The following is a 26,592-nucleotide window of genomic DNA, read 5'->3' as shown; positions in this document are numbered from 1 at the left end:
GCGAGAATGGCAGGATATTACTGTGATCCCGACGCGAGGCCAGCACGAATTTATTTTCGTGAAACTGTGCACCGGTTTGTTGAGAGTGTCAAATCTGTTGGCGAGGCTCCCGAGTGGCTGTCAAGAGTGGAGCCTTTGATGGCCCTAAAGGAATTTTAATGTGACGAAGCCAGCCCCTGGCAGGCTGACTATATCAACACCAGGTGTTCATTGTGTCCCGCCATTTTGTTGTGTAATGTCAAAGCCAGGCAATAGAAAAAAAAAAGCCTGCTAGCTCAGTTGGTTAGAGCGTCGTGCTAATAACGCGAAGGTCGTAGGTTCAATCCCTGCGCAGGCCACGTTGTATTTTTTTTCTATTGCTCTCAACTCAGTTTAACGTCGATGGTGCAGGCACTTCCACTTTTACCTGAGTGGTCCACGCAGCCGTAGTATGTATAGCAGAAACACGAATGGCATGGTTTACCACGATTCCTGGAATAGTTCTGGCCTGCTAGCTCAGTTGGATTCCATTTCCGGACGCCGAGGCGAACGGACGTGTGTGTCAGGGGCTCCGTAGGAACGGCTAAAGCGGCCCAGCAGGGCCGCGGTAACAGGATTTCTGGCTCTGATGACCGGAATTATCAAGTGCTTTTGCCTCAGCTACCTACAGGGTGAGTTGTTTTAAACACTCTTTTTTTGCATGCCGATGTGCGTGAAAGGCCATATCGTGTGGAAGACTTCCGTGACACACTGGCTAGCCTAGGCCTGCTGTCTGAAGTTATCGCCCTGGAGGCGTATCAGATGAGTCTTGTATGGGCCGTAACCTTCAAAAACGGAGGCGACGTGCAAAAGCTTTTGGCTTTGAAGGAATTGCTTGTGAAGGAAAGGCGGTGTGTTGTGATAGACCCTAACAACCAAGCCTTGCGTATCAAGCTTCACTGGATGCTTCACAACGTACTGGACGATGACATACGTGCGGCGCTCTTGCCGTACGGAAGAGTGACGGACGTCTCCCGGGAACGGTGGCGTGCTCAAGGTGTGCAAGACAAGGCGTCCTCGACGAGCTTGGTGGCCTTAAATTTGAAGACGGGCGTGACGGTGGACGACTTGCCACATCAGATCCGTGTTGCAGGTGAACTGGCGCTTGTGGTGGTGCCCGGCCGGGCCCCGCTATGCTTGCGCTGTCGCAATACCGGCCACATTTGACGTGACTGCCACGTGCCACGCTGCGCACTATGCCACCGATACGGCCACGGAGAAGAGCAGTACGAGAAGACGTATGCCTCTGTCACGCAGAAAGCTACGAGGGAATTGGACGTCAACGACCTGTTGATGGATGAAGCCGAAGTTGAGGAATCTTTGAAATGAGCAGATGAGAAGAGTGGCGAGGACGCGAAGTCTCCAGAACAGAAGTCCGGTGATGACCACAAGGCCAAGGCCAGTGATTCTGCGTCTCCCACTACTTCTAAACCGGAGCACGCTACGTCGAACGCGTCTACGGGTGCAAGCTCTCTAAGCTCGCACGGCGGAACAATTCCAACAGACGATGCTGAGGCAATGGACGCGAGCGAGAAAGGCACAAGTGTGGTGGTGAAGAGAACTCATGATGAGTTAGCTACCCAGGATGGACAACCAAACGAGCCGAATAACGATGAACCCCCGCCAAAGACGCCGGGGCTGCGACGGGCGACGCTACGCCCGAAACCGAACATCCCACCGGATAGAAGTTCGGCGGTGACGCCCACTTAGCGGACAAGCTTGGTGCCGTCGAAGGTGCCGGACTTCTTCTGATTCGAAATGGAAGAAACAACAGAAACTTCGAGCAACACATTTGAGGTACGGTTGAAGACTTCACTGCTCTTGGTTATTTATTTTTATTTCTTGGTTATTTATGCTGTGTCATTTTGTAAATTTCACCTTAGAATTGATAGAACAGTGTCAAACATGTTTGTAATGACACCATTCGTATCTTTCTGCTTGATTTACTTGATTCATAATGGCGAATGACTTAAATTCTTCCCTACGCATAGCGACAATTAATGTCAGAGGTTTGGCTGCAAGACAACGGCAATACCAGCTTAGCTGCCTTTGCATGGAAACCGAGCTAGATCTAATTGCAGTACAAGAAACAAAGGTGGAAGAACAAGAGCAGACTGATCGTATGGTGTCACCTTTCAAAACGTGTTATAATGTCTGTGTATGCCATGCCGTAGGAAGATCTGCCGGCTGTGCTGTATTGATACGCAAAAGTGTGGGGATTATTGAGGAAATGATTACTGTGTCTGAAAATGGTCGCCTCATCGTCTTGGACTTTTCGTTGACGGGGGAAAAGTGGCGTCTGGTTTGTGTCTATGCCCCCAACAATGTCAATGAGAGATGTATTTTCTTTGAACAACTTAATCAGTATCTGCCTTGTGAAATGTTATTCTACTGGGAGACCTTAATTGTGTTTGCTTTTCGGAGGATAGATCGAAAGTGGCCTACGTACATGATCGAAGCGCCGACTTACTTAGGTCCTTTGGTGGATGACTATAACTTGGAGGATGTAGGCCACACAATAACAAGCGGCGGGCGGCCACAATTCACTCACGCCCAGCAAGGTAGTCAAACAAGGCTTGACAGAGTTTACGTGTCCCTAGCTCTAATCCCCCCCCTGCAATAGCTACAATGTTATACCTGTTTCATTCTCTGATCACAGCCTCGTAAGTTTCGTCATTGGCAATAAGCAAAAGCAGCCACGATTTAACTGGCACCTGTGGAAGTTGAACGCTAAATTGATCAATGATGAACCCTTTGTTAAAGGAGTTGAAGGAAAACTAGGGCGGCTAGTGAATTCTGAGCCCGAAAATTACTCGGCTGCCTGGGAACAATTTAAAAATGAAGTAAAAATGGCAGCGATTGAAAGAGCAAGCATCAAGCGTCGAAATGAGATGAAGAAAGAGAAAGCTCTGCAGCGTCAGCTAGAATACTTTTAAACGCTGTGAGTTTGGAGCCTGGAAAAGTGGCAGACGAAATAAGAATAACCAAAAGTGAACTTGAGGTGATAGACAATGAAAGATATAAGGCAGCTGATTCGTGCACGAGACGAACGATTATGGCTTGGGGAAGCACCGAATAAACGCACTCTTACTGACGAGAAAAGGTATGCATCAAAAAATTCAAACAAACAGATCCGCTATAAGAACGAGGTGACGGGTGAGCAGAAAAAGATAGTGCAGGCGTTCGTGGAATATTATCGCGAGTTGTTTAGCAACGTTAATCGTGTCAGCGACACTTTCATCACAGAATTCATGACTGGTATGCCAAAGATAGCAGATGACGTCAGAGACAGTCTTGAGGAAGAGATAAGTGTCCGCGAAATCGAGGCCGCTATCGGCGAACTGCCGGCAGGAAAGTCCCCTGGACCAGATGGCTTAGGAGCCACATTTTACAAAGCGTTCGCCCATCAACTAGCATATGTGTTGCATCGCGTTATCAATGAGGCGTATAAAATAAATAAAGGCGGGTGCCACCGTCCTTCAGAGCTGCTCATATCGTCTTGATTCCTAAGACGAATGATCGTGACATGCTGCTGTCAGTAGGTTCATACAGGCCTATCAGCCTTACGAACACCGATTACAAAGTGTTTATGAAAATGCTCGCGAAGCGGGTGCAAGGTGTGATCAAGCACTTAGTTAGGCCACATCAAACATGCGGGATCAAAGGTCGAACAATCTTCACGAACGCCGCCGCGGTGGCTCTCTGGCTATGGTGCTCGGCTGCTGACCCAAAAGACGCGGGTTCGATGCCGGTCGCGGCTGCTAGAATTTCTTTGGAGGAGAAATTCTGAGAGGCCCGTGTACTGTGCGATGTCAGTGCACGTTAAAGAACCCCAGGTGGTCGAAATTTCCGGAGCCCTTCACTACGGCGTCACCGACCGACCGACCGACCGACCGACCGACCGACCGACCGACCGACCGACCGACCGACCGACCGACCGACCGACCGACCGACCGACCGACCGACCGACCGACCGACCGACCGACCGACCGACCGACCGACCGACCGACCGACCGACCGACCGACCGACCGACCGACCGACCGACCGACCGACCGACCGACCGACCGACCGACCGACCGACCGACCGACCGACCGACCGACCGACCGACCGACCGACCGACCGACCGACCGACCGACCGACCGACCGACCGACCGACCGACCGACCGACCGACCGACCGACCGACCGACCGACCGACCGACCGACCGACCGACCGACCGACCGACCGACCGACCGACCGACCGACCGACCGACCGACCGACCGACCGACCGACCGACCGACCGACCGACCGACCGACCGACCGACCGACCGACCGACCGACCGACCGACCGACCGACCGACCGACCGACCGACCGACCGACCGACCGACCGACCGACCGACCGACCGACCGACCGACCGACCGACCGACCGACCGACCGACCGACCGACCGACCGACCGACCGACCGACCGACCGACCGACCGACCGACCGACCGACCGACCGACCGACCGACCGACCGACCGACCGACCGACCGACCGACCGACCGACCGACCGACCGACCGACCGACCGACCGACCGACCGACCGACCGACCGACCGACCGACCGACCGACCGACCGACCGACCGACCGACCGACCGACCGACCGACCGACCGACCGACCGACCGACCGACCGACCGACCGACCGACCGACCGACCGACCGACCGACCGACCGACCGACCGACCGACCGACCGACCGACCGACCGACCGACCGACCGACCGACCGACCGACCGACCGACCGACCGACCGACCGACCGACCGACCGACCGACCGACCGACCGACCGACCGACCGACCGACCGACCGACCGACCGACCGACCGACCGACCGACCGACCGACCGACCGACCGACCGACCGACCGACCGACCGACCGACCGACCGACCGACCGACCGACCGACCGACCGACCGACCGACCGACCGACCGACCGACCGACCGACCGACCGACCGACCGACCGACCGACCGACCGACCGACCGACCGACCGACCGACCGACCGACCGACCGACCGACCGACCGACCGACCGACCGACCGACCGACCGACCGACCGACCGACCGACCGACCGACCGACCGACCGACCGACCGACCGACCGACCGACCGACCGACCGACCGACCGACCGACCGACCGACCGACCGACCGACCGACCGACCGACCGACCGACCGACCGACCGACCGACCGACCGACCGACCGACCGACCGACCGACCGACCGACCGACCGACCGACCGACCGACCGACCGACCGACCGACCGACCGACCGACCGACCGACCGACCGACCGACCGACCGACCGACCGACCGACCGACCGACCGACCGACCGACCGACCGACCGACCGACCGACCGACCGACCGACCGACCGACCGACCGACCGACCGACCGACCGACCGACCGACCGACCGACCGACCGACCGACCGACCGACCGACCGACCGACCGACCGACCGACCGACCGACCGACCGACCGACCGACCGACCGACCGACCGACCGACCGACCGACCGACCGACCGACCGACCGACCGACCGACCGACCGACCGACCGACCGACCGACCGACCGACCGACCGACCGACCGACCGACCGACCGACCGACCGACCGACCGACCGACCGACCGACCGACCGACCGACCGACCGACCGACCGACCGACCGACCGACCGACCGACCGACCGACCGACCGACCGACCGACCGACCGACCGACCGACCGACCGACCGACCGACCGACCGACCGACCGACCGACCGACCGACCGACCGACCGACCGACCGACCGACCGACCGACCGACCGACCGACCGACCGACCGACCGACCGACCGACCGACCGGCCGACCGGCCGACCGGCCGACCGGCCGACCGGCCGACCGGCCGACCGGCCGACCGGCCGACCGGCCGACCGGCCGACCGGCCGGCCAGCCAGCCAGCCAGCCAGCCAATCTTCACGAACACTCACGTAGCCAGAAATGTGTTAGAATGCTGCGACGACATGGACGGCCAAGTTGCCATGTTGCAACTCGATTTGGCGAAAGCTTTCGACAGGGTGTCACACGAAGTCCTCTTCTGCATATTGAAGCATGCAAATGTAGGCAGCACAATTTTAGACGGTGTAATGATGGCCTATCGCGATTGTTGTACCAAGCTCATAGTAAATAAGTCACTAACGGAAAGGGTTCCAGTGCAAACTTCAGTAAGACAAGGATGTCCACTGTCTCCTCTTCTGTTTGCTATATATGTCGAACCCTTTTGTTTAGCAGTGATTCATCAAACAGTAATACGAGGTTTCAGAATGCATTCTACTGAGGTAAAACTGTTGGCGCACGCTGACGGCATAGCCATATTCTGTCAAGATCGCGAGAGTGTGTTGGAAGTGGTCAACCTCGCTAAGGCTTTCTGTAAGCTGACGGGCTCAGAGATAAACTGGGAAAAAGTGTTGGTATATGGCATGGTAACTGGGACATCAAGCCAGAAAGGTTTGCTTGTACGACATGGACAGGCACACCTACGACGTATCTTGGTGTGCCATTCGAGCACTCTCAGGAACCCGCAAGGTACTGGAGTGATGCAACGGAGAGAATGAAGGAGAGGACGGAAAACTGGCAGGGTCGCGGCCTTTCAATGTTTGCACGTGCCTCTGCTTGCAATTTGTTCTTGATAGCCAAAGTTTGGTATGTGTTGCAAGTGCTGTGTATGACCCGCGCAAATGTGCAGAAAATGCATCGGGTTTTTGCTGTGTTCATATGGGGCTCAACTTCGGAGAGGGTGTGTCGTACCAACCTTTTCCGCTCAGTCCGCGGTGGAGGCCTGGGTCTTTCTCATTTGTTTATTAGGCAGATTGTGTCACGTTTCTTTTTTCTGCGCGACCAAAGCGACAGTTTTTTGCGCACAGTCATACACGTTCAACTTGCGAAAGCGCTTCCTGAATTTATTGTGACTACAAGTGATATAAGATGTCGCCGTGTGACTGGTTACTTCCATGAAATTGTTGTTTCCCTCTGCATGTTGCATTCAAGGTTTTCAATGGACTACCTCTGCTCTGTTACAAAAAAGCAACTGTATGCAGACTTAAGTGAAAATCTACTGCCGACACCGATGTACCGTCTTTGTCAAAAGTAACCAGGCTCCCGCGACGGCTGCGGGAGCAGGCGCGCGGCCGTGCGGCGGCGTTGCGCTCGCTGTCGCTGGCCGGCGCTCGCCCGCTCCGAGGGTGCAGCTGCGACGTAACTCTGCACCCTCACTCTCGTTTCTTAGATATGATAAAACTAGCCGCGTAAGATGTGCGCGCTGCGCTTTCGCGTGTTGGGAGCATGGTTGCGCCGACCGAGGGCGCACTGCATAGCAGCGGTGCTCGTCTTTCGTTACGGGCAACTGCGCTGGAGGGGATTCCTCGCGTTTTTCGCTGTATAATTATGCCTGCTTATGTTCTATGAAATGGATAAGAAAAGTATCATTTTTTCTGCTCGGATGCGTCTTAATTAAATTTAAAAAAAAAACTTACCAACAAGCAAATCCAAGAAATTATTCCAATGAAACATTGCAGTGACCCCGCTGCGGTCGCTCAGTGGTTAAGACGCTCGGCTGCTGACCCAAAAGACGCGGGTTCGATCCTGGCAGCAGCGGGCGAATTTCGATGGAGGCGAAATTCTGGAGGCCCGTGTACTGTGCGATGTCAGTGCACGTTAAAGAACCCCAGGTGGTCGAAATTTCCGGAGCCCTTCACTACGGCGTCCATCATAGCCTGAGTCGCTTTGGGACGTTAAACCCTAATAAACCCAACCGAAGGATTGCAGTCAATTATAGGCATAGTAACCAGGGTGCTAATAGAAACGATTTGCGGATAAAACAAAAACAGATAAGTGGCCTCGAAAACCGCCAAAGGCTAAAAAGCTTCCCCGTATGCGTGCACACAAGCAGCGGTACGCAACACATCCCAGAAAAAGCGTATTTAAATTTTGAGGACCGTTACCCTGCTTTAATTAAGACGCATCAAAACGAGCAGGAAAATGATACTTTTCTTATCCATTTCATAGAACATAAGCAAGCATAATTACACAGCGAAAAACGCGAGGAATCCCCTCCAGCGCAGTTGCCCGTAACGAAAGACGAGCACCGCTGCACCCTCGGAGCGGGCGAGCGCCGGCCAGCGACAGCGAGCGCAACGCCGCCGCACGGCCGCGCGCCTGCTCCCGCAGCCGTCGCGGGAGCCTGGTTACTTTTGACAAAGACGGTACAGGTCTGTTTACTGTGGAGGCCCAGGAAAGGACGTTTTAAAACGGGTAAAAAAAATGCCGGTAAGCCCTGCAGTCAAATCCTTTTTCTTTAAGCTGCACACGAACACACTGCCCGTAAAAGCATGGCTAGATCAGAAAGGGATATTTGTACCCTGGATAATTAACTGCTTACTCTGCAAAAAGCCATAAACTATTGAACACGTATTTATTGACTGCTGGGACCCTATATTTCATTTGGACATACTGCAGCGAACTTTAAAGAAACAGCTACCTATAACGCCATACGGGATCCGGTTTCTCCCAGTCAAGTGTGATGAAGGCATTCCCTTTGATATGTTTATGCTACTGGGCCTCCACAGTCTCTGGCAAACCAGAATGGCAGTCCGCCATGCAGATGTTAATGTTCGGTCTGTACGCGAAAATTTTATTCAGCATATGGTATACATGAGAGAAATCTATCAGTGTTACCCGAGCCCCCTGAATGGATCAATGTATTTGATGGAATGGTGTGTCTGAAGAAATTTTGACTGCATTCCGCCAACCGAAGTCAGGCTGGTGTGTTTTGTCTGTATATTGAGTGTCATGATACCAGTAACAAAGAAAAAAAAGCCTGCTAGCTCAGTTGGTTAGAGCGTCGTGCTAATAACGCCAAGGTCGTAGGTTCAATCCCTCCGCAGGCCACGTTGTATTTTTTTTCTTCTGCTCTCAACGCAGTTTAACGTCGATGGTGCAGGCACTGCCACTTTTACCTGAGTGGTCCACGGAGCCGTAGTGTGTGCATAGCAGAAACCCGATTGGCATGGGTTACCTTGATTCCTGGAATAGTTCTGGCCTGCTAGCTCTGTCATTCTACTTCCGGCCACCGGCGTGTACGGACGAGGAATCATGAGCTCCGGCGGAGCGGCGATAGCGGCCCAGGCTGGCCGCGGTAAGAGGCTTGAAGCAAACGATGATAAGGAATATCAGATCATTGTGCCGAACCTGCCCACCGGACGTGTTGTTTTGAACACTGTTTTTTTGCACGGAGACGTATGTGTGCGACCTTTTAGGGTTGAAGATTTCCGGGACGCCTTGGCGAAGACTGGTACGCTCCCAGACGTGGTGGCTCTGGGGGCGTATCAAATAAACCACGTGTGGGCCGTGACTTTGAGCAACGTCGAAGCATCCGAGCGGCTGCTTGCCGTCAAAGATCTTTTGGTGAAAGGGCGCCGGTGCATCATCATCGACCCTGAGGATCAACAGGTGAAGCTCCGGCTTCATTGGATGTTTGCATGGAGTTGCCGATGAAGACATCCGAACTGCGTTGGCGGCTTTCGGTCAGGTGACCGAAGTTACCCGTGAGAGGTGGCGCGTCCAAGGCGTTCACGAAAAGGGTTCAACTACGAGGACCGTGCTCCTAAAGTTGAAGCCTGGGATGAAGATAGAGGACCTGCCCCACCAGATAAGAGTTGCAGGAGAGCTGGCGCTCGTGGTTGCGCCTGGTCGGCCAATGCAGTGCCTGCGCTGCCACGGGACCGGTCATGTACGCCGGGAATGTAAGATTCCGCGCTGCTCGATATGTAAGCGGTTCGGCCACGTTGGGTCTGAATGCGTACGAACCTACGCGGTGGCTACAGGAACTTCAGCGAGGGAGGCCTCGGCGGAGCACCAAATGGATGTCGCTGAGACTTAAGAAGCAGCAAGTGGCGTTGGTGAAGCGGGAAAGCCAGCTGTAACTACGGGCAAGCAAGTGCTTCCGGGGGGTGGGAACGAGGCACCCTGTCTGTCAGGTAAGGGAGCCACAACACCTGGCAACGAAGATTCGGGGGAAGGCATGGAGAGCGAGGCTGAGCGCTTTCCAAACGCTGAGGTAACGGAGTCAACGAGTGAGCTGGAACCTCTTGAGAAGAGTGGCGGCCGAGCGACCAGCGTGCCCGGACCGGCGAAGCGAGCCCACGACGAGAGCGGCAGCGAAAAGGAAAAGGCGGAGGCAGCTAGCATCGAGGAGCCGCCAGCGAAAGCGCCACTAGGGAGGAGACCGACTTTCAAACCCAAACCGAATGTCCCGACGGACAAGAGAGCCGTCGAAAAACCGCCCCCAACGCAAGGTCCGCCAGTCCAAGGGCATTGCTCTGGCACCAACGAAGGCGTCTAGCTTTATGCTAGACGTGAAAGGTAAGCACCATGCTCTCGGCCTTTTTTCTCTGTAACAAAATGGCTTCTGCACAGTCGCTAAAAATTGCCACATTTAACGTACGGGGTTTAGCCACGAAAAGGAAGCAGAACAAAGTGTTGCGCCTCTTAAATGACTACGACATCGATATTCTAGGTGTTCAAGAGACGAAGGTCGAGGGCGAAAGAAAGACCGAGAGCATGGTGCAGCGTTTCAGGTCCCGGTTTTATGCAGTTGTGAGTCACGCGGTTGGCACTTCGGGAGGGTGTGTCTTGTTCGTCAGAAAGCTGCCAGGTCTTGTTTTACAAGCGCACGCGTCTTTTCTGTCGGGTAGGGGAGTGGTCCTCGATTTTAGTCTCTGGTCTACCCAATGGCGTGTTGTATGTGTATATGCATCTACTTTTGTCGATGAAAGGGCAGCTCTGTTTGATTTAGTGCAGCAGTACGTAAACACGGACAAGCAATTTGTCTTTATGGGTGACTTCAATTGCGTTTTGAGCTCCGCTGATAAAACTAGCCCGCGTGCTTTTAGAGATAAGAGCACAGAAATTTTGTCTCGCACGATTGACGAGTTTAGCGGTCTAGTCACGCCCGCCTTGACAGGATTTACATATCTGCAGAACTGGTCCCAAAGTGCCAATGTTATGAAGTTCTGCCGGTAACATATTCGGATCACTGCGTGGTTCAGTGTACGATTGGAACCAGAAAGAGAGGCGGTTGTTTTCAGTGGGGCCTTTGGAAGATGAACAATAAACTTTTAGAGGATGAACAGTTTAGTAGACTCGTAGAAGTGGAAATTAATAACGTTGCTCTGGATACCGAGCAAGAACTGGGTCAAGAATGGGAACTTTGCAAACAACAAATTAAGATAAAAGCTATTGAACAATCCAGCTGTATACGGTATAAAGAAATACAAAATGAAATGATTTTAAAGACACTCCTTGAGAAATTGCTAGCTCTGGAGTGTAATGCGCCGGGTTTGTACATGGACGATGTCAGAAAAATAAAACAAAAGCTTCAGCTGATTGACGAAGACCGTTATCGCGGGGCACTTGTGAGCGCGAGAGCGGAGAAACTGGCCATGGGCAAGACGCCAACAAAAAGATCTTTCGGAATTGAAAAAGCGAACGCAAGACGTAATTACGTGGGATAGATTGAATGGGCGGACGGCACAGAAACAGATAACGAAGGAATCGCGAAAGCTTTCTATGAACACTACCAACAGCTCTTTTCTTGCCACAGTGTCAAGTTGGATCGATTTAAAGAATCCTTTCTTGAGGCGATGCCAAAAATTGACGACGAGCAAAAAGCCAACCTTGAGCGGCCAATAAGTGAACAAGAAGTGCAGCAGGCAATTAATAACTTAAATCCTGGAAAATCACCCGGGCCCGATGGCCTCAGTGCAGCTTTCTACAAAGCATTCAAGGAACAGTTATCACCATTGTTGTGTGGCTTATTTAATGAGGCCTATGAACTGAAGTCGTTGCCAGCATCGTTCGGGTCATCGCATACTGTGCTTATCCCAAAAACTGACCAACCATATAAGCTGAAGTCGGTGTCGTCATACAGGCCCATTGCTCTGACGAACGTTGATAATAAGATTTATATGAAGGTGCTTGCTGGCAGGCTACAAACAGTTATAGCCGAAATAGTTGGCCCCCACCAAACGTGTGGGATCAAAGGACGATCTTTGTTTCAGAACATCCATAAAGCAAGATGTGTGCTCGAATGCTGTGATGCTACACGCGAACGTGTTGCATTACTGTAGTTGGACTTGGAAAAGGCTTTCGATTGCGTGTCACATAACATTCTGTTTAGTATCTTAGACTACATTAATGTTGGTACAGTTATTCGAGAGGGAGTGGCTTTGGCGTACCGTAATTGTACTACGAGATTAGTTGTCAATAAGTCATTGGGGGCCCCCATCAACGTACTACGTTCGGTGCGCCAAGGTTTCCCCCTCAGCCCTCTTTTGTTCTGTATTTATATTGAAGCTTTGTGTTTAAGCATTCTACAGAACAAAGGCATTGATGGTTTCCGACTGCAGTCTACTGAAATTAAACTACTTGCCTACGCATATGAGGTCGATATTTTGTGTAAATGAGGAAAGTATAGAGACGACAGTCGATACTGTGAAGCAGTTTAGTGAAGTCACAGAAAGCCAAGTTAACTGGGGTAAGTTTCTGGGGTTTTGGCATGGAGAATGGCCGTAAACCTTCGAAACATTTGCTAATATGTCATGGGCTACAACGCCTGTCAAATACCTGAGTGCCTTTAGAGTTTTATAAGGATACCGAGCCATACTGGACACAGCAGATCCAAGAAACCCGCGAGAAAGTGAAGAAATGGAAAAACGCCCACTTGTCAATATTTGCAAGATAAACAGTTTGTAGCCTTTTTTTAAGAAGCAAGTTATGGTATGTGATGCAAGTGTTGCATTGTTCTCGTGTTAATGTGCAAAAACTGCACCGAATTTTTGCCGTGTTCATTTGGGCCTTCACTTGGGAGAGGTGGAGGAGGACAAATTTGTTTAGGCAGGTGAAGTATGGCGGGCTTCGGTTAGGCCATTTATTTTTACGCCAGATCGTGAACCGGTTTATTTTTTTAGGGATGTAAGAGACCCACTCCTGCGAGCTGTTTGCCAACAAAGGCTAGGTTGAGCGTTGCCTGATGTTGTGGTTCACAACGGATGGTATGCCTGGCCGTATTTTTGGATTCTTTAGAGAGATTGTTCTAAGTGTGAAATTCCTTAGCGTACGTTTTTCGATGGAGTATTTAAGTAAAGTTGACAAGAAAATATTATACAAGAATCTTTGTGATGTAGTGTTCCCGGTGCCCTTGTACAGGGCCTTATACTCTGGAGGCAAAGGCAGTAATATATTGAAACGTGTAAAGAAAATGAAAGTGTCAGCTGGAGCAAAAATATTTTTCTTCATGTTACACACCGGAATATTGACGGTAAAATCATTTCTGGAGAAAAAGGGCTTGTTCCTTCCGTGGGGCGCCCACTGTCTCATTTGTAAACAGCCGGAGACAATAGATCATGTGTTTCTTCACACGCTGGGAGGGGGTGTATTTGTGGGATGTGCTTCAAAGGAAACTCAAAAGAGTTGCCACTCGATGCTCATGGCATTAGATACTTGTCAACGGATAACCAGGATGACGTCCCATTAGACCAAGTAATGCTAATGTGCCTCCACAGTATATGGCGCTCTCGAATGGCCTGTTATCACTGCGATTCAGATGCAAGACCGGCACGCATGTAAGAGGTCTGTTAGAAAAGTATCCAAGCTTATTTTTTTTGCGAACACCTGATGCATATGAAACAAGCGCGCTTGCATCAGGCGACCTTGAACCTTCATGCGCATGCACGAATTTTTTCCCGCCTGCCGATAGCGTCAGTCGCTGGGACGCAGCATTTGAGTGAGGCAGTGCGCAGTGCTCTCGTCGATTTTTTATTGCAAGGAAAATGGCGGAGTGAAAGAAGCAGCGCTACTGCATCAAATTTTGCTATAAACTGGGCGACAGCCAAGTGGAAGCCATTCGAAATATTCAGACGGCTTTCGGTGACGAGGCTATGAGCAGCCCACAGATTAAGCAATGGTGAAATTGATTTAAAGATGGCCGCCCATCGGTGGAGAACGAGCCAGGCTCCAATCGGCCATCAACATGCCAAAATGACCAGGTCATTGCCGAACTGAAGGCTATGGTGATGCGGGACCGTCGCGTGACTATCCGAGAAATTGAGAAAGAGGTGGACGTGAGCAATTTCTCCGCACATTCCATTATCACCGAAGATTTGGCCATGGAGAGAGTTGCGACGAAATTCGTGCCGAAGCTGCTCACGGTGGAGCAAAATCAGCTCGTGTTGAAGTCTCACAGGACATGCTGGATTCCGCAAACAGTGACCCCGACTTCTTCAACATCATAATCACTGGTGACGAGCCTTGGGTGTACGGGTACGACCCGGAAACCAGATCCCAGTCGTCACAGTGCAAACATTCCACGTCACCAAGACTTAAGAAGGCCCGCCAAGTGCGCAGCAATGTGAAAGTGATGCTGACTGCTTTCTTTGACCCCCTCTGTGTGGCAGACCACGAGTACGCACTCCACAGGGTCAAACAATGACCAAAGAGTACTACAGGGATGTCCTCTGTTGCCTACGTGATGCTGTGGGGCGCAAGAATCTGGAGCTGAGGTCAACAGGAAATTGGCGCACCAATCGCGACAATGCTCCTGCACATTCCTCGCACTCCATTCAGATTTTTTGGCGAAAACACAGACTCCTGTAGTTCAACAGATTCCTTACTGTCCTGATATGGCCCCTGCGACTTCTGGCTGGTTCCCAAAATTAAAAGGCCATTGAAAGGAGCGCGATTTCAGACAAGGAAGAACATTATGGCTGCAACGACAGCTGAGCTAAACTCCATTCCGAAAGGAGCCTTTTCGGAATACTTCGCACAATGGCAGCACCGCTGAGAGAAGTGCGTGGAGTCCCAAGTAGACTACTTTGAAGGTGCCTAGGTTTGCAACGCTCCAGTTATGCAAGTTTTTTTTCTACGGCCAAAGGTCGGATACTTTTCTAACAGACCTCGTATTTCCGAGAAAGCGTACAGATATGGCTGGAGACGGCGAAATTACAAACTTGTGTTCCCGAGTGGCTGTAAAGGCTGGAGCCCTTGACGGTAGTCAAGGAATTTTAACATGACAATGCCTGCCCTTTGTGGGTACAGGCTATTTGAACGCTGTGTATATATGTTCGCGTGTGTTACTGTTATTTTTGTGTCTAAGCCAGGCTAAAAAAGAAAAAAAGGCCTGCTAGCTCAGTTGATTAGAACGTCGTGCTAATAACGCGAAGGTCGTAGGTTCAGTCCCTGCGCAGGCAACGTTGTATTTTTTTCCTGCTCTCAACGCAGTTTAACGTCCATGGTGCAGGCACTGCCACTTTTACCTGAGTGGTGAACGAAGCCGTAGTGTGTGCACAGCAGTAACACGAACGGCATGGGTTACCACGATTCCTGGAACAGTTCTGGCCTGCTAGCTCAGTTGGTTAGAGCGTCGTGCTAATAACGCGAAGGTCGTAGGTTCAATCCCTGCGCAGGCCACGTTATATTTTTTTTTCTCCTGCTCTCAACGCATTTTAACGTCCATGGTGCAGGCACTGCCACTTTTACCTGAGTGGTGAACGAAGCCGTAGTGTGTGCACAGCAGTAACACGAACGGCATGGGTTACCACGATTCCTGGAACAGTTCTGGCCTGCTAGCTCGGATTCCATTTCCGGCCACCGAGCGTGACGGACGTGTGTGTCATGGGCTCCGTAGGAGCGGCTTCAGCGGCCCAGCAGGGCCGCGGTAACAGGAATATTGCTTCAGACAATGAGTACCAAGTTGTTTTGCCTAGTTTGCCAACAGGGCGTTTTGTTTTGAACACCGTTTTTCTACACTGTGATGTTAGGGCCCGCCCGTATCGGGCAGAAGATTTTCGCGATGCGCTCGCCGAGTTATCGCTCCTGCCGGAAGTGATTGCCTTCGGAGCCTACCGCATGAGCCATGTGTGGGCGGTGACTTTCAAGGACGAAGATGCGGTGAAAAAGATTGTCGGCATGGGTGAGCTGCTGGTGAAAAAGTGCCGCTGTATCGTAATTGATCCTGCCAACCAGGACGTTCGCATGAAAGTGCATTGGTTGCTGCACAGCGTGCCCGACGACGACGTACGGTTTGCCTTCGAGCCGTACGGGAAGGTCACAGACGTCGGCCGAGAGCGGTGGCGGGTGCACGGCCTAGCAGATAAGGGCTCAACTACCAGACTGGTCACCTTGAAGTTGAAGCCGGGCGTAAAGTTGGACGACCTGCCGCACCAGGTGAGCGTCGCCGGAGAGTTGGCCCTCGTGGTCGTGCCAGGCAGGGCTCCGCTCTGCCTTCGGTGCCGTGGCACGGGCCACATTCGTCGCGACTGCCGCATCCCCAAGTGCAGTGCGTGCCGACGCTTCGGTCATGAGAGCAGCCAGTGCGAGCGGACGTATGCCAGCGTAACAGGACTGACAACCACCGACGACGCCTCAAACCTGCTCATGGACGAGGCGGACATGGACGATGCAGCATCGGTGGCAAGTGCAAGAACGGAGGTTGCCGAAAATACGGTGATTCCACTGCCGCAGCAGGAGCAACCCGGAACCGAAGCGGTTACTGCAGAGCAGCATCAACCGCCTTCGCAGGATTCTTCGACAGCTCCGAGCGCCGAGCTGAAAACCTCAGTTGATTATGAAGCGGCTCCCAGCACCTCAGAACCCGAGGTTATGGACATCCTTAGCGCTTCAGCCAGCCCGCTGGCGGGGAAACGACCACACGACAAGATCCTTAGCGTTGGGACGAAGGAGGACGGCGGGGGCGGAGACGAGCCACCCACCAAAGCCCCAGGTATGCGGAGGTCTACCTTGAAGCCGCGACCGAACATTCCGGTCGATTCGCGGCAGGCGGGTAAACCGCCCCCGTAAATTTAGTTTGTCTAGCTAAGGTGGGTTGGGAGGGGTTTCCGTAAACGCCATGGCCCTCATCATGAGCGGTTCGTTTTTCGTGTTCGGGCTTGGAAAGAGGTGCCAAGTTTACTTGGACTGTCCTTTTTTGTTGGTTAGAGTTTTATTTTTTTTTCCTGGCCTTCGACGCGCTTATCGCCACAGTATGATGACCACAGACCCTTGGGCTATTGTAATGGGCACCATTCTACCGTGTAGCCATGGCGGTTAATATCGAAAGAGCGCTACGGGTAGCGACGTTAAACGTACGGGGCCTTGGAGCAAGACGACGACAATGTCAGCTTAGTCGCCTTCTCTTAGATAATGACTTACATATAGTGGGAATCCAAGAGACAAAAATTGAGAGCCAGGAGCTCACCGACCGAATGGTGTCCAATTTTCGTGCTCATTTCGATGTGTGTATTTCTCACGCGATTGGTGGATCAGGTGGTTGCGCCATATTCATACGCAACAAATTTGGAATCTGCGTGCAGTCAGTATTTTCATGTGACAGTGGACGCCTCTTAATCGCTGATATCGTCTTTGGCGAATTGGAGTGTCGCGTCATCTGTGTATACGCGCCGAATATTGACATGGAGCGGCGGGCATTCTTTGAAAGGCTTGAGGCGTACCTAAACTGTCAGAAAGTGATAATACTGCTAGGCGATTTTAACTGTGTTTGCAATGTTGATGACCGCGCAAAACATTCGCGTGTTCGTGACAAGAGTGCAGAATTTCTTAATACACTTGTGCACGAATATGACCTTGAAGACATTGGTAGCGTTTTCGCCAGCGGTACTCGTCCGCAGTTTACACACTTCCAGCAAGACAGCCATGCAAGGTTAGACAGATTATATGTCTCTGCCGAATTGATACCAATGTGTAGCGAGTACGAAGTGAAACCCATCGCATACAGCGATCACTGCTTGGTAACGGCCGCCTTTGGAAAGACGCAGAGGAAACGAATCTTTAGCTGGGACTTGTGGAAAATGAATGCGCAGCTGGTGGATGACGAAGCTTTTGTCGACGCTGTAACGAAAGAACTGAAAAATTTGGCTGCAAGCGAGCCAGAATGTTACGCCATTCGTTGGGAAGATTTTAAGCAGAAAGTAAAAACAATGGCTATTGAAAGAAGTAGTGCAATTCGACGCAATCAGAAAGAAGCAGAGACAAAGCTTCGCCAGCAACTGCAGTTTTTTGTTAGTATGGAGAATGTCGAACCTGGTCTGTGTGTTAGAGGAATAAAGGAAGTGAAAACTGAACTTGAACGGATAGATTCGGAGAAGTACAAGGCGGCAGTAGTGAGATCAAGGTCCGAGAAGCTGTGGGCGGGAGAAATGCCAACCAAGCGGGCTCTCTCAGATGAAAAAAGATACGCATGTCAAAAAGAAATCCGCCAACTAGCTATAGGTGAAAACGTCACGTCTAACAGAAATGAAATTAAGCATGCGATTGCCGAGCACTTTAAAGAAATTCTAAGCCATCCACGGGACCTTAAAGATTGTTTCCAAAAAGAATTCCTTCCGTTGATGCCAAAGCTTGACGAAGAAGTAAGGACACAGCTAGAACAACCAATCACACCAAGTGAGATAGAATGCGCAATAAATGAGCTGGCAGTCGGGAAAGCACCTGGGCCGGATGGCTTAGGGGCCATTTTCTATAAAACCTTCCGGTCTGAGGTTGCCCAAGTTCTTTATCACGTTGTTAGCGAAGCGTATGACCAGAAAAGACTACCCTTGTCCTTCACAACCTCGCATATCGTGCTAATCCCGAAGAGTGATGATGCTCAGAAACGTTTGTTGCCAGGCTCATATCGCCCAATAACTCTCGCTAACGTCGACTATAAAATATTCACCAAAGTTCTAGCAAAGCGACTGCAAGGTGTTATTAACAAGTTGGTTGGACCACACCAGACTTGTGGCATTAAAGGCCGCACTATCGCGACGAATGTGCACGTGGCTCGAAGCGTGCTCGAGTGTTGCGATGCGCTGGGCGATCACGTCGCGATGATGCAGCTTGACCTGGCAAAAGCCTTCGACCGTGTCTCGCACAAGGCATTGCTCTGCATACTTGAACACACGAATGTGGGCAGTGTGATTACGGAAGGCGTCACGATGGCGTACAAAAAATGTACAACGCGTATTATTGTTAACGGTGAGCTCACTGATAGCTTGTGCGTGCTCTCGTCGGTGAGGCAGGGATGCCCCCTTTCACCACTGCTGTTTGCCGCTTATCTTGAGCCACTCTGTCTGGCGATGGAACATAATGCGCGCATAACAGGTTACAGACTACAGGCTGCCGAAGTCAAAATTCTGGCGTACGCGGATGACATCGCGGTGTTCTGCGCCAGCAAAGATAGCATTAGAGAGGCAACTAATGTCGTCGAGAAGTTTTGTGATGCGAGTGGAGCCCAGATAAACTGGGATAAAAGTCATGGCTTCTGGCATGGCGATTGGGTGGACACACCAGAAGCCTTTTGTCGGCTCACCTGGTCAATGGTGCCAACGCAGTACCTTGGTGTGCCTCTCGGAAATTATCGCGACCCTGAACCGTACTGGAGGGATCAAGCCTTGATGGCTAAAGAAAAGGCGAACGGGTGGCAAGGCAAGCAACTGTCGATGTTTTCTAGAGCCACTGTCTGCAACCTTTTTTTGATATCAAAAATCTGGTACGTCATGAATGTGTTGTGTGCGGCGAGGATGAGCATTCAAAAAATGCATCGGGTTTTTGCTATTTTTATTTGGGCCTCGACTTGGGAGCGGTCCAGTCGAACGAATTTGTTTTTGCCTGTAAAGAAAGGAGGTCTTGGCCTGGCTCACTTGTTTCTGCGACAAATTGTGGCACGCTTTGTTTTTTTACGAGATCAGAATGATATCTTCCTGCGCACAGTTATACAAGTAAGACTGTATAGACTTCTGCCTGGATTCGTAGTCTCGTCTGTGCAAAATATGTGCGGAAGGGTGACTGGATACCTGCATGAAGTTGTTTTATCGTATAGGCTGTTGAATGTACGTTTTTCCCAGCAGTACCTGTCAACCGTTACAAAGAAAGAACTCTACAGAGACCTTGTAGATGTCATGCTCCCTGTACCTTTGTACCGTTCTCCACATCGCGGTGGCCCAGGAGAGGACGTCCTAAAAAGAGTGAAGAAAATGCCTATACTACCCTCCGCCAAATCGTTCTTTTTCAAGTTACATACAAACACCCTCCCAGTTAAGACCTGGCTTCACGATAAAGGACTCTTCATTCCCTGGAACACTGACTGCTTTTTATGCAAGAAACCCGAAACAATAGAACACGTATTTCTAGACTGCTGGGACCCGATCTTTCATTGGGATGTACTCCAAAGAACTTTAAAAAAACAGTTACCCCTGGATCCGTACGGCATACGTTTCTTGCCTGTGAATCCCTCAGAGGAAATACCTTATGACCTCATTATGGTCCTGGGCCTCCACGCGGTGTGGAAAACACGAATGCAGTTTGAACACGCGGACTTGGTTGTTCGCCCGGTTCGCGAACATTTCATTGAGAGCGTTGTGCGCTTAAGAAATGTGTACAACGCACTGCCTGATCCACCACAATGGATAACTGTACTAGATGGATTAATGTCGCTCAAAAAATTTTAAAGTCGTGTCGGCCGATGTGTGGCCGCCATGTTTTATTTCTTGTAACCTCTTGATTTGTACGTCAAAATCGGCAATAAAGAAAAAAAAAAAAATGGCCTGCTAGCTCAGTTGGTTAGAGCGTCGTGCTAATAACGCGAAGGTCGTAGGTTCAATCCCTGCGCAGGCCACGTTATATTTTTTTTTCTCCCGCTCTCAACGCATTTTAACGTCCATGGTGCAGGCACTGCCACTTTTACCTGAGTGGTGAACGAAGCCGTAGTGTGTGCACAGCAGTAACACGAACGGCATGGGTTACCACGATTCCTGGAACAGTTCTGGCCTGCTAGCTCAGTTGGTTAGAGCGTCGTGCTAATAACGCGAAGGTCGTAGGTTCAATCCCTGCGCAGGCCACGTTATATTTTTTTTTCTCCCGCTCTCAACGCATTTTAACGTCCATGGTGCAGGCACTGCCACTTTTACCTGAGTGGTGAACGAAGCCGTAGTGTGTGCATAGCAGAAACACGAATGGCATGGGTTACCACGATTCCTGGAACAGTTCTGGGATGCTAGCGGATTCTACTTCCGGCCACCGAGCGTGACGGACCTGTGTATCATGGGCTCCCAAGGAGCGGATTTAGCGGCCCAGCCGGGCCGCGGTATCAGGAGTACGATCAAACCGAACGAGGACTACCAGCTGATTTTGCCGCATTTGCCAACAGGTTCGAGCGTTTTGCATACTGTTTTTTTGCATGGCGACGTCTAAGCCAGGCCATACCGTGTTGAAAACTTTCGTGACGCTCTTGAGCGTCTGTCATTGCTGCCGGAAGTGGTTGCCCTCGGGGCATATCAGATGAATCATGTTTGGGCCGTGACATTCTGCAATGAAGAAGGAAAAAACAAAATGCTACAGGCGGAGGCGTTCAACGTCAAGGACCACCGCTGTGTGGTCATTGACCCATGCAACCAGGGCGTCAGGCTGAAGCTGTTCTGGCTGCTACACGGCGTGAAAGATGACGACGTGAAGGCAGCTCTGGCGGCTTTTGGAAAAGTGATCGACATAACTCGGGACAAGTGGAGAGTCAAAGGCTGCGTCGACAAGTCGTCTACTACGCGCTCAGTGACATTGAAGCTGAAGGTGGGCGTTACCATCGAGGACTTACCGCACCAGCTGCGTGTTGGAGAGGACGTCGCACTCGTCCACGTTCCTGGCAGAGCTCCGCTCTGCCTCCGGTGCCGCGGCACCGGACACATACGTCGGGAGTGCCGTGTGCCACGTTGCGGGCTCTGTCGTCGCTTCGGCCACGACGACGCCCAGTGCGTGCGAACATATGCTACCGTAGGTGGTCCTGGTCGTAGGGATACTACTGAGGAGCATATTATGGACGAAGTCGACGCAGTAGAGGCGACCCGTGAGAGTCGGGAAGACGCAGTACCGAAAAGCACAGCCTAAGAAAAAGCAACGCTTCCCACGGAACATGAGGCTGCCAACTCAGAAGAACCGCCTGTGCCTGACACCAGAACTGAGGCGGACGCGGGAAAAGCAGATGATGATGCGGTAGGTGCAGCTGAGACGGTTTTGGAATCGACCGATGAGAAGGACGTTGACACGGAGATGCCCGCGTCGTCAACTTTGCCAGCGAAGAGGACGCACGACGAAGCTTATGACAAGGCGACGAGCTACGACGGGACGTACCATGAGGAACCTCTTCCCAAAGCGCCTCCTGTTCGACGTGCGGCCTACAAGCCCAAGCCGAACATCCCTCCTGATCGTAGGACTTCGTCGGGTGTCCATCCGCCTTAGCGGAGGTGCCTTGCAGGGTCTTCGTATTGGTAACCCGGTCTTCGATCGGGTTCAGTGCTGACACCGCCGTACTTTGCAAGGTGGAAGGATTTTTGATGAGGTGAGCTGCAAACCGATGTCACTTTGAGAGCGACGAATCCCAACCATTTAGATGGCGCCTCAACTAACATCTAGCTTGCGTATTGCCACACTGAACGTGAGAGGTCTTTCTGCGCGAAGAAGGCAAAATCAGCTTAAACGTCTCTTGTTCGAAAACGAAATCGATCTGTTGGCTGTTCAAGAGACATAAATTGAAAGCGAAGAGTTGACAGATGCGATGGCAGAAATTTACCGTGCACAGTTCAGTGTTTGCGTATGCCATGCAAAAGGAAAGTCGGGAGGGTGTCTGATTTTAACTCGAAACGGCAAAGTCGCTGTGGAAACTGTATTTTCCTGTGAAAGTGGCCGGATTGTAGCATGCGATTTTTACTTTTCTGGTGTAGAGTGGAGAGCTGTGTGTGTATATGCACCTAATAGAATTCCCGAACGAGATGCCTTTTTTCGCCGTGTTCAACCTTTCCTGCTGACAGAAAAGCGTGTACTATTGCTTGCAGATTTCAACTGCGTGTGTAGACCTGAGGATAGAACAAGCAACAAAACCCTGCAGGACACGAGTGCCGAGCTACTGTCTGAGATGATTAATGAAGCAGAATTGGAAGATATTGGCATTATAATGCAAGGTTCAGAACAAGCACAGTACACGCATTTCCAAGGCGTTAGTCACGCAAGGCTGGACAGAATTTATGTTCCTTCTGAAGTTGTGCCCTTGTGTTCCCAGTACCAGACTGTGCACGTCAGCTTCAGTGATCATTCTTTAGTCGTGATCACACTTGGGGAGAGGAAAAGGACTGTCAAGTTTAGTTGGGAATTATGGAAATTTAATGACTCATTGTTGGAGGATGACGAGTTTAGCAAGAAACTAAAAGACTCAGTCAAAAGCTTGTTAGAAAAAGAGACAGACTTTATACAAACATGGGAACAATTTAAATGCGACGTGAAAGTGGCCGCTATAGAAAGAGCATGTGTTTTAAAGCGTAAAGAAAAACAGCAAGAAAAGGAACTTCGTACCGAGCTTGATTTCATGCTCAGCATGGAAGGCCTCAAGCCGGGGTTGTACAGACAAGAAATAAAAGAGACCAAAACTAAGCTTGAACTAATAGATGAAACGAAATATCGAGGTGCTGTGATAAGGGCACGCAGCGAAAGATTTTGGCTTGGGGAGACGCCCACAAGAAGGGCGCTCAGCGACGAAAAACAGTATGCAGTATCGAAAGAGATAAAGGAAATTTGTTATCGCAATGACGTAACTTCCGAATCTGAGGTGATTGAAAGGGCGTTTCTGGAATATTACCAAAACTTGTTCAGCCTTAAAACGCCTGATGTTGAACATTACAAAACTGCATTCCTGTCGCTAATGCCAAGAGTCGAGGAGGACCTGGCGCAGGTACTTGAGGAGCCCATAACGGCAGCAGAAATCGAAGCTGCAATACACCAGCTGAGCTTGAACAAGTCGCCTGGGCCGGACGGCCTCGGTGCCGCACTTTACAAGGCTTTGAAAACAGAAATGGCAATAGCATTACAGCGCGTAATAAGCGAGTGTTAAGAAAAGAAAGTTAACTCCGCCGTCTTTTCGAACTTCCCACGTGGTGTTGATCCCAAAATCGGACGACCCGAGTAGGTTGCAGTCAGTTGAGTGTTACCGCCCAATAAGCTTAACTAACGTAGACTACAAAATTTATATGAAAGTGCTAGCCGGACGACTCCAAACAGTAATTAAAACCCTTGTTGGCCCACACCAGACCTGCGGCATAAAACAAAGATCCATTTTTACTAACATACACGTAGCTAGAAGTGTCCTTGAATGCTGTGATGCTACGGAGGGTCGTGTCGTCATGATGCAACTGGGCCTGCATAAGGCGTTTGATAAAGTTGTGCGTGAAATTTTGTTCGTGCTCTTGGAACATGTGAATGTAGGATGTATCATCACTGATGGCGTGAAAATGGTTTATGATGGCTGTACATCAAGGTTCATAATTAATAACCGCCTGAGTAATAGTATTCCTGTCTTGTCGTCAGTGAGGCAGGGTTGCCCTCTTTCTCCACTGCTTTTTGCACTTTACCTGGAGCCCTTTTGTTTAAAGCTGTTAACTACGCAAAACATTCGAGGTTACGCCTTGTCATAATGAAGTGAAGGTATTGGCATATGCAGATGATATAGCAGTGTTCTGCAGAGACCAGGAAAGCGTGCAAGAAGTGGTGAGAGAAGCCGTCAACTTTTGTGATGCAAGTGGCTGCGCGATAAGCTGGCAGAAATGTTTTGGTTTTTGGCATGGAAAGTGGCAGGCCACGCCAGAAGTATTCTGTCGAATGAAGTGGGTAGACACGCCAGGAAAGTACCTCGGCGTGCCGCTAACCAACTACACAGAAAGCAAAGAATATTGGGCCCATGAAACCGAACGAGTCAAAGCTCAGACAAGCAAATGGGGCGGTCACAACTTTTCCATGTTCGCAAGAGCTACGGTGTGCAACATGTTTTTAGTAGCGAGGATTTTTTACGTTCTGCAAGCGTTAACTTTGCCAAGGACTTCAGTGCGAAGGTTGCACAGAGTGTTTGCAACATTTATTTGGGCGTCAACATGGGAACGTACCAGCCGATGCAATCTGTTCCACAAGGTGCGGAACGGGGGGCTAGGGTTGTCAAATTTATTTCTGAGACAGATAGTCACTAGATTCTTTTTCTTGCGTCAAGATAATGATTTTCTGCGAACTGTTATACAAGTGCGATTGTCAGAATCACTGCCTGATTATGTTGTGTCATCTATGTCTGCAGGGCGGAGTGGGTTAAGTGCTTTTTTGCAAGAAGTTGTTGCAGCAGTCCGTATTCTTCGGTCAAAATTTTCCGATGAGTATCAAACCATTGTAACAAGGAAAAAGATGTACAAGGACCTGCTTGATGTGTTTCTGCCAGTGCCTGTTTATCGTAGTGCTTATCTTCTGGGTCCCGAAAGGGATGTGCTAAAAAGAGTCAAAAGAATGCCGGTGAAGCCTTCAGTGCGTTCTTTCTTTTTTCAATTGCATACTGGAACCCTCCCAGTGAAGCCATGGCTGCAAAGCAAAGGCCTTTTTGTACCTTGGTCAGTAGAGTGTCTTATTTGCAAGAAAGTGGAAACTATAGAACATATCTTTCTCGACTGTCATGACGCTGTTTTTCTTTGGGATGTGTTGAAGCGCACACTGAAAAAAGATTTCCCCCTGACTCCTTTTGGAATACGCTTCCTACCATGTGCAGAGCCAGGTGAAGTGCCTTGCGACCTGCTAATGTTGCTCTGCATGCACAGCCTATGGCGTACGCGAATGGATGTCAGGCATGAACATGTTGTGAATCCGGCTCATCAGTATTTCATTGAGAGCATCATGTATACTCAGGAAGTTTTCGGACAGCAAGCTCCTCAGCCTGAGTGGCTGCCTGTCCTCGACCAACTAAAATCATTTAACCCATTTTATCATCGTGCACTAGCTAGAAACTGACCAGTGCTTTTATTGTCATGTCATTGTATTTTTGTTTTGTTTGCCCGGCCAAGTCGGTAATAAAGAAAAAGAAAAGTTCTGGCCTGCTAGCTCAGTTGGTTAGAGCGTCGTGCTAATAACGCGAAGGTCGTAGGTTCAATCCCTGCGCAGGCCACGTTATATGTTTTTTTCTCCTGCTCTCAACGCATTTTAACGTCCATGGTGCAGGCACTGCCACTTTTACCTGAGTGGTGAACGAAGCCGTAGTGTGTGCACAGCAGAAACACGAACGGCATGGGTTACCACGATTCCTGGAACAGTTCTGGCCTGCTAGCTCAGTTGGTTAGAGCGTTGTGCTAATAACGCGAAGGTCGTAGGTTCAATCCCTGCGCAGGCCACGTTATATTTTTTTTTTCTCCTGCTCTCAACGCATTTTAACGTCCATGGTGCAGGCACTGCCACTTTTACCTGAGTGGTGAACGAAGCCGTAGTGTGTGCACAGCAGAAACACGAACGGCATGGGTTACCACGATTCCTGGAACAGTTCTGGCCTGCCAGCTCAGGGAGGATTCCTTTTCCGACTTTCGAGCAGGACGGTCACGGAATGTCAGGCTCCTCAGGAGCGGTTTCAGCGGCCCAGCCGGGCCGCGGTACTAGGGGTGTTGCCAACGACGACAAGGAATATCAAGTGCGTCTTTCGCAGCTACCAACAG

General features: G+C 51.0%; 1 protein-coding gene, 6 non-coding genes and 2 pseudogenes across 7 annotated transcripts; all 9 read left to right on the top strand.

Annotated features, from left to right (window-relative positions):
- The first annotated feature begins 264 nt into the window (after positions 1-264).
- On the top strand, positions 265-338 carry TRNAI-AAU (transfer RNA isoleucine (anticodon AAU)). Its single transcript has one exon. It is a non-coding gene; the product is annotated as a tRNA-Ile (tRNA).
- A 6,270-nt stretch (positions 339-6,608) lies between these two features.
- LOC149346140 (uncharacterized) lies at positions 6,609-8,790 on the top strand (annotated as a pseudogene).
- Positions 8,791-9,148: 358 nt separating this feature from the next.
- Positions 9,149-10,397, top strand: LOC149346139 (uncharacterized; annotated as a pseudogene).
- A 5,049-nt stretch (positions 10,398-15,446) lies between these two features.
- On the top strand, positions 15,447-15,520 carry TRNAI-AAU (transfer RNA isoleucine (anticodon AAU)). The gene has a single exon. It is a non-coding gene; the product is annotated as a tRNA-Ile (tRNA).
- Positions 15,521-15,704: 184 nt separating this feature from the next.
- On the top strand, positions 15,705-17,368 carry LOC149346137 (uncharacterized). The gene has a single exon (XM_089585352.1). It carries the CDS (start codon positions 15,725-15,727, stop codon positions 16,907-16,909), a length of 1,185 nt encoding a protein of 394 aa, XP_089441478.1. The 5' UTR covers positions 15,705-15,724; the 3' UTR covers positions 16,910-17,368.
- Positions 17,369-20,646: 3,278 nt separating this feature from the next.
- Positions 20,647-20,720, top strand: TRNAI-AAU (transfer RNA isoleucine (anticodon AAU)). The gene has a single exon. It is a non-coding gene; the product is annotated as a tRNA-Ile (tRNA).
- A 149-nt stretch (positions 20,721-20,869) lies between these two features.
- Positions 20,870-20,943, top strand: TRNAI-AAU (transfer RNA isoleucine (anticodon AAU)). The gene has a single exon. It is a non-coding gene; the product is annotated as a tRNA-Ile (tRNA).
- Positions 20,944-25,980: 5,037 nt separating this feature from the next.
- Positions 25,981-26,054, top strand: TRNAI-AAU (transfer RNA isoleucine (anticodon AAU)). Its single transcript has one exon. It is a non-coding gene; the product is annotated as a tRNA-Ile (tRNA).
- A 149-nt stretch (positions 26,055-26,203) lies between these two features.
- Positions 26,204-26,277, top strand: TRNAI-AAU (transfer RNA isoleucine (anticodon AAU)). The gene has a single exon. It is a non-coding gene; the product is annotated as a tRNA-Ile (tRNA).
- The last annotated feature ends 315 nt before the right edge of the window (positions 26,278-26,592 follow it).

This window comes from Amblyomma mixtum, chromosome 4, assembly GCF_055824585.1.
Source record: "Amblyomma mixtum isolate Tamu chromosome 4, ASM5582458v1, whole genome shotgun sequence".
In the NCBI taxonomy this organism is placed as follows: Eukaryota; Metazoa; Arthropoda; class Arachnida; order Ixodida; family Ixodidae; genus Amblyomma; species Amblyomma mixtum.
This window is presented reverse-complemented; position numbering and strand designations above follow the sequence as displayed.